This window comes from Triticum dicoccoides, chromosome 4B (assembly GCF_002162155.2).
Source record: "Triticum dicoccoides isolate Atlit2015 ecotype Zavitan chromosome 4B, WEW_v2.0, whole genome shotgun sequence".
NCBI lineage: Eukaryota > Viridiplantae > Streptophyta > Magnoliopsida > Poales > Poaceae > Triticum > Triticum dicoccoides.
The window spans coordinates 362,504,010-362,511,233 of NC_041387.1; the positions used below are offsets into that span (position 1 = coordinate 362,504,010).

General features: G+C 45.4%; 2 protein-coding genes across 4 annotated transcripts in view; one reads left to right on the plus strand and one right to left on the minus strand.

Moving 5' to 3' along the window:
- LOC119296162 (serine/arginine-rich SC35-like splicing factor SCL28) overlaps positions 1 to 3,334 on the minus strand; it is a 5,298-nt gene extending 1,964 nt beyond the window's left edge. Inside the window, exons 1-5 of one of the 2 annotated variants that reach the window (XR_005144946.1) lie at positions 3,094 to 3,334; positions 1,602 to 1,679; positions 780 to 944; positions 613 to 683; positions 495 to 534 (exon numbers count right to left, since the gene is read on the minus strand). Coding sequence is in view for 1 of the 2 variants with exons in the window: in XM_037574551.1 (XP_037430448.1) it covers positions 495 to 534; positions 613 to 683; positions 780 to 944; positions 1,602 to 1,679; positions 3,094 to 3,293 (554 nt within the window). In the remaining variant the exon portion in view is untranslated. The remainder of the gene's footprint in view (positions 1 to 494; positions 535 to 612; positions 684 to 779; positions 945 to 1,601; positions 1,680 to 3,093) is intronic. The other variant, XM_037574551.1, reaches the window with a different exon arrangement.
- A 112-nt stretch (positions 3,335 to 3,446) lies between these two features.
- Positions 3,447 to 7,224, plus strand: part of LOC119296161 (pentatricopeptide repeat-containing protein At5g18950-like) — a 7,168-nt gene continuing 3,390 nt past the window's right edge. For both annotated transcript variants that reach the window (XM_037574550.1, XM_037574549.1), the window contains exon 1: positions 3,447 to 5,585. In XM_037574550.1, the coding sequence (XP_037430447.1) occupies positions 3,555 to 5,210 (1,656 nt within the window). In that variant the 5' untranslated portion in view covers positions 3,447 to 3,554 and the 3' untranslated portion in view covers positions 5,211 to 5,585. The remainder of the gene's footprint in view (positions 5,586 to 7,224) is intronic.

Here is a 7,224-nt window from a genome sequence, read left to right on the forward strand (position 1 = left end):
AATAGGTATGTTTAGGAGATTATAATTTACTTTATAAGCTGTTATAGATAAGCTCAGCGCTGAACTTAATTTATGATCTGCTGTGAAAAATAGGCACGAAAGCAGGGGCAAGTCAGGTAGCCAAACGGAAAAACAGACAAAAGCTGGTTGAAAAGATGGATCATCATATTCCACCTCAATGCAAATTGCCAAACGCAGCCTTAATCTTAAGTTAAAGAGGCTATAATAATCACAATACCAGTGAAAGGTTTAACAACGTTCACCAACAAAATTCAAGACAAGGTGAAGTAGATTGCATTTGTTTCATATATACTTCCCTTCCATCTTGTCTCAGCAGGGCAGGGCTGATGGTGAACATATTCTTTATAATAAACAAAGCTAGCTCTACACAAATATTAGAGTTCTGGAATACTGTAGCCAGTGCAGTATAAATCAAACTGAAGAAAGTTAACATGTTAATCATATCTATATTTAGAAGAGCATCCAGATCAAACCTGGAGTGCCGTCTAACTGGAGAAGGTTCAGGTGAATAAGCTGTGAGTAAAGAGATAATATTTAAAAATCAGATGAAAGGCTATAAGATATGAATTAAATGAACTGCTTTATACTTACAGGGGTAACGAGACCTTGGGGATCTTGACAGCGACTGCCTTCTTCTGTAGTTTCCATCCATATGCCTACCACTATATCAGCAGAGGCAAAAATATATCCTTTGGTTATTTCAGATTTGATATTTACTACCCTACCTAATGCCTAAGTAAAAAACAGTACGTGTGTACCTTGATCTTGTTCTGAAGCGCATTTCTTGTGGGGTTTTTCTATTCTCCTCGGCAAAAACTATTGTAATCTCTCGACCGCAAATAACTTGATGATTCATTTCTTGCTTAGCATATGCAGCGTCCTCAGGGTGGTGGAATTTCACAAACCCAAAACCACGTAATTCCCTGGAAATATATATCAATTTGACCAATGATCAAGAAACTACTTGTTATTCAACAACAACAAAAAACACTTCCTGGAAAATATATACCAATTTTACGAATGCAATAAACTACTTGTTATTCAACAACAAAAAATCAACAGCTAAAATAAATTTATAGCAACAGTTTGTTCTCATTCCAATAACATTGACAAATGCAATTTGTTAAGACTAAATACAGAAGACATTATTTGCCAGTGAAAGAGAATATGCAACAAGTGCTCACCAACACTGCTGTTGAGAATAACTATTAAATAATCCTAATTTGGTTAAATTCAGCAAATTAACTGGCAGCTTATGCAAATGAATGTAATTAGAGGGTTAATCACAATATGCTATGCCATGACATCACAAAGGGTTTGCTAAAAATATTATTTCTTTGGAAAACTCAAGTCCATTGAGATTGCGCCATCCATTGTATTCACATGAATAACAGCAGTACGAAATCTAGGATTGCCGTTCACAGTTTATCAATCAAGCTGCATAACATATCAGTTGCATTACACAAATTATTCAGCATCTCACTTAATTCATATACTTCTTTCATGCTGTTCAATAATCAATCATGACTATGTGTATGACATGAACTGATCTTCAAATGTAATATAAGCATAAAAATTACTTTGTGTGGAAATTTCTCGGAAGGTACACATCCTTTATAGGGCCAAATTGCTCGAATGGACCACGAATGTCTTCTAGCCTGCAAAAGATGGAAAAAACAAAGGCGGCGGAACATAATCGGTTAGCTAAGGTGCAATTCATCCACACACAGAAGAAGACAGAAATCACCATACATCTGTAGTGCATTGTATATACAAATGACAATTACAGACTACTCATAAGCTTTGACTGGGGCAGTAGCAAAAGGTGAAAACAATTTATGATGGCCATCCCAAAACACACACAAAAATAATAATTTAGTATTGTGTCTATTCCTGTTTTTAATACATTTAGCTATTTATGCAAATGGGGGCAGTTATAATGTAAAAAATGATCTTGGCTCTTCAAGCCATAAGATCTCAACTGTGAAAGGTCACATCCACATGAAAATATCCAAAGTTCAAATCTAATTGATCTCGGACACATAAGCAACAATAGTTCATAAATCAGTAATGATGATATTAGAACATGGATTTGCTAATTCTCATCTAGATGAGAATTAATTACGTCTCATCTATATTCCCCACCATCTGATCAAAAGCCCCAGGATTCTTGATTTTTAACGTGGAATTAATTGGTCACACTTGTCATTCTTCTTAAGTGGTGCTCAATGACTCTCTCCCATAGCTTCATTGTATGGCCCATCAGCTTAATTCCACGGTAATTAGTACAACTATGAACATCCCCCTTGTAGATGGGAAAAAGTCATTGAGCACCACTTAAGAATAATGACAAGCATGACCAAAAATCGATTTGGTTTCATGCCTGTGAGGTCAACCATGGAAGCCATTTTCTTGGTACGACAACTTATGGAGAAATATAGTGTTCATTGACTTGGAGAAGGCCTATGATAAGATACCACGGAATGTCATGTGGTGGGCCTTGGAGAAACACAAAGTCCCAGCAACGTACATTACCGTCATGAAGGACATGTACTATAATGCTGTGCCAAGTGTTTGAACAAGTGATGGCGACATTGATGACTTCCCAATATGATGTACATTACCCTCATCAAGGACATGTACTATATAAACCAAGCAACACATCATCCCATATGTACCACAGTCACGCTCTGAAAACAAGCATGCATAGAATTAATCAAGTATTCCCTCCATTTCAAAATAGATGACTCAACTTTGTACTAACTTTAGTACAAAGTTGGATCATCTATTTTCAAAATAGATGACTCAACTTTGTACTAACTTTAGTACAAAGTTGGATCATCTATTTTGAAACAGAGGGATAAAGTTAGTACAAAGTAGGGTCATCTATTTTGGAACGGAGGGAGTAATACATAAGACTGACTAGAACCAACAACCAAACCAAATCATGGATATGATGTACTTGCACGCAGTAATTATGTAATGATATACAGATTCAAAGACATACTTCTTCTCCCCAGAGTTACGGCTGGGAGGGTGGGAGGGGGAGGGGGAAGGGGAAGGGGAAGGCACCTGGCGGTGAGTGAAATGTTGCGGACCAGGAGGCCGGTGGGCGCCGACGGTCGGTCGTACCCGCGGCGGGGCCCGCCGCCGCCGCCGCCGCGGTAGCGGTCACGCGGGTCGTCGTAGTGCCTGTAGCGGGGAGGACTGCGGCTGTACCGCCTGCGTGGGCTGTAGCTGCGGCTTCGGCTGCGGCTGCGGTACCTGGCCATGGACGCGTCGCCCTCGTTTAGTTAGGGTTTCTGTGAGGCTTGGATAATAACTTTATTTACTAAAGGCGAGAGAGAGAGAATGGCTGACTTGAAGCACACGCGGGCCTCATGGCCCATGGGCCGTAGGGCCAATCCAAGTCAAAACCTCGCGAGCCGCACCGCCATCAAATCTGACCACCCCCCGGTCCCCGTGCGGCTCGCGACAGCATCACATTCTCCCCCCGTCGCCGCCGCCGCCGCCGCTCGCCGCGGATCACCACCATGCCCCCGCTTCCGCGCCTCTTCGCCTCCGTCAGACACATCTGCTCCGGCTCCGCCTCCGAGCTCGCCCCGGTACCGACCGCCGTCTCTGACGCCGCCTCCCGCGCGGCAGCCGCCGTGCTCCGCGCCCCGCGCTTCGAGCCCCGCCTCCTGTCGCTCGTCCCACGCCAACTGCTCTTCGAGCCGAGCTGCGTCCGCCGAACCCTCTCCCGTCTCCTCCCCTCCCCTGAGCCCTCGCTCCGTTTTCTCCTCTTCCTCGCCTCTCACTTCCCCGCCCCTGCCCCCGCTGACTCCCCTGCCCCTTCGCCTCACCTCCCCGGGATCGACGCCTTCCTCCTCAGCCTCCAGCCACATCTCGCCGCCGATGCCGCCGCGCTGCTAGCCTCCCACCTCGGCCTCCACTCCTCCCTGCCCGCACTCAACGCGGCATCCCGTGCCGCTCTCCGGGCCGCGCGCCCCGACCTCGTCTTCCGCCTCTTTTCCACCTTCTCCTCCTCCCCTGCCTTCCCAGGCAACGCGGACACCGTCGCCTGCCTCGTGCGCGCCTGTGCAGCCGACTGCCGCCCGCTCGACGGCCTCCGCCTCCTTCGGGATGCTGCACGACGTGGCTCCCCTCCCTCGTCTGCTGCTGCCGCCGACCTTGTCACGTCCTTTGTGGCCATCGGCAACTTCGCAAAGGTGTCTGAGACGCTCCACCTCATGATCTCTGCGGGATGTCCTCCAGCTACGTTTGTCTACCGGCGTGTCATACATGGGCTCTTTGCGCATGGGATGGGCGGCGAGGCCCTTCGTGTCTTCAGCGAGATCAAGCTGCGTGGTTATGCCATAGATGTAGTCACTTACAACACAGCGCTCACCGGTTTATGTAAAATGGGCCATATTGCCGATGCCCAGCAGATGTGGGATGAGATGGTGGACAAAGGTATACAGCCTAGTGAGTATGCATATTGCTCTTTTCTCGATTACTACTGTGAAGCTGGTGATTTTGGGATGGCTCTCAAGGTGTATGAAGAAATGCTTGACAAGGGATTCAAGGAGAGCACGGTTAGCTGTAACATTATCGCCAAAGGGTTTTGTGTTCATAGGAGGGTGGACGAAGCAGTTGGGGTGTTCGAGGGAATGGTTACTAAAGGGATTGAACATGATGTGATCACTTATAACACGTTGATTCAGGGCCTATGCAAGGTTGGTAGGTTGGCTGAGGCGATAGGGATGTATCAGCGGTTACTCTCATCTGGTTTGGAGCCAAGTGTGCAGACCTTCACACCACTCATTGACACCTTGTGCGAGGAAGGACAGGTTGATGATGCTGTTGAATTACTTGCCTTGATGCAGGCTAAGGGCTTGGAACCGTTGGAACGTAGCAATGATAGTGTCATCAATGGGTTCTGTAAGGTCAGGCGGGCTGATGATGGTATGGCATGGTTGGCTAGCATGTTGAAGAACAATCTGAAACCTCAGGAACAGACGTTCAATTCTTTGCTGGAGTCGCTGAGGAAATCCGAGCGAATGGATGACGCACTGCTGATTCTGAATACAATGCTTAAAGCTGGATATGAATTAGGCAGTTTGGCTTCTGCTATACTTGTTGATAAGTTATGCACAGGCAATGTATCTTATCCTCAAAAGTTGGAGGATATTTTGTTGAGCAGCTAGTGGCATTTGGATGCCCTGCAAATCGTACAAATGTTCATTTGTTTCTCCCTGGATTGATGTCTTTGAGAAATGTTTTTATCGGTGCTGTCCAAAAGGCTACACAAATGACTTATGTAGAAATTCAGAATCATGATGACCAAGAACTTGACTTTTGAGGTTCATATTCAGATTATAACTTGGCCTCCAACCATTCCAGTAAATCCTTGGAGAGATAGCAATGTCCAATGGCAACAGCTGTGAGTAACATCTCTGAGAGGTTGTGACAGCAGTGACCAGCGTTGATGGCTAACGTTCTTCTTTGGCCCTGTAATAATCCAAATGCCTGTGATCGTGGAGATCTGTCGAACAGCACCGTAGTAACCCCTTCATTCCCAGGTGTGCATTCTGCTTTGGCCCTGTAATAACCCCTTCTATTTTCTGTCTATTTTGAATATTCAAATCTTAACAATAGACTAAATCAACCCACGTCTCGTCCTTCCTGTATTTTGTTTGAGCAAATGGATTCAAGATAATTTTAGTTGTTGTCAAGAGAACTACGACGTCCATATGTAGGAATGTGAAGAGGAATGACTGTTAGATGTCTTCTTTGGTTTATTTCTTCTTGATTAATATCTCATAGAGGGTCCTCTTTGATTCTTCATATAGAGGCCTGATAATTGAAACTAAGTAATGAATTGAAGATCATATGTGTCTAATTGTCTTAAGGCCCAAGCTAATGTGTACCGTCAACCTAACTGGGAACTTAAGGTATGGTATCTGTGTACTCACCCATAGGTCCAGTCCATGTACTTCCATGCATAGCAAATTCAGAGAAGTTTTGGCATTTTGTTCCTCTGTTTGCACTAGTTTTGCATATATATGCTGACCACAGTTTAACCTCAGAATGACGAGATATTTATCCATGCTGTGCTGTAGTAATTTTTGTTGCCAACTACTGCTACGTGTGATTTCGCAGATGACAACACGGCTTGGGTTACCATAGTATAGCTGCTTTATGAAAAATTCCAGCTTGGTACATCCTTGGGAATTTGAAGTTTTAAACTCTTAACTAGTAAATCGTTATTTCTTGCTTGCTCCTCTTAACATGTGTTAGAAAGGAATCCATATCTTGTTCTTGTTCTTCATTTGCGGCATTGAGGAGTAATGATTGTTTTGCTGATCTTTTGCTCTTGGTAACTTGTTACTGTTTGGTATCAAGAAATACTGAAGAGGATATGCCGAAGGAAAAAGCGCCTGGACCCGGATGGTTTTAACATAGCTTTCTACCTTAGCTGTTGGCAGATAATTAATTAAGATCTGATAGATGTGTTCGACGCGATTCATTCACTCAACAAGTCAACATCTGGGTGTTTGGTGTTGTTACCTAAGAGGCAGGGGGCTTGCAGTCCTAATGATTATCGTCCCACCAGTCTCGTTCGCAGCCTTGTTAAATTAGTCTCCAAAAAGTCCTCGCCAGCAGATTGGCCTCAGTGCTCCACACATCATTAGTGAAAATCAAGGGGTGTTTTTGAAAGGTACTCCCTCCGTTCCTAAATATAAGTCTGTTTAGAGATTCCAATCTCTTCAAACTCTAAGCTCCCTTTAAGGGAGGGCTCCTGGTTGATCGGGGTTGTGGGCAGCGGGTGGGCTCAACCTGTAAGTGTCTAGCCCGTTGGTGAATGCATTTGTCTTCTAGCTCCAAGCCAGTCACTAGCTTCCTTTCTTCCCACCTTCCGTGTCGCTTTTCTCCCTTTCCTAGCGGCGCCGCTCCATCCCCCTTCTCCTTTGACCCCCACGACTCCGACAAGTCTCGGCAGCCAGGGCGTCTTGTTGCTGCCACTGCCTCCCCACCAACGAGATGTCGCCGGATGAGCGCTCCGCAATCGAGGTGGCGAGGCCACCGTTTCTCCTTGGTGAAATCACTGTTGTCCAGCACAATGATGCATGGAGGCCAAAGCTGCGCCGCCGCCCCTCTCTCCCAGCGCTACGACCCGCTCCTTGACGTGCCACTGAAGTCCATCCCACATCGACGCCC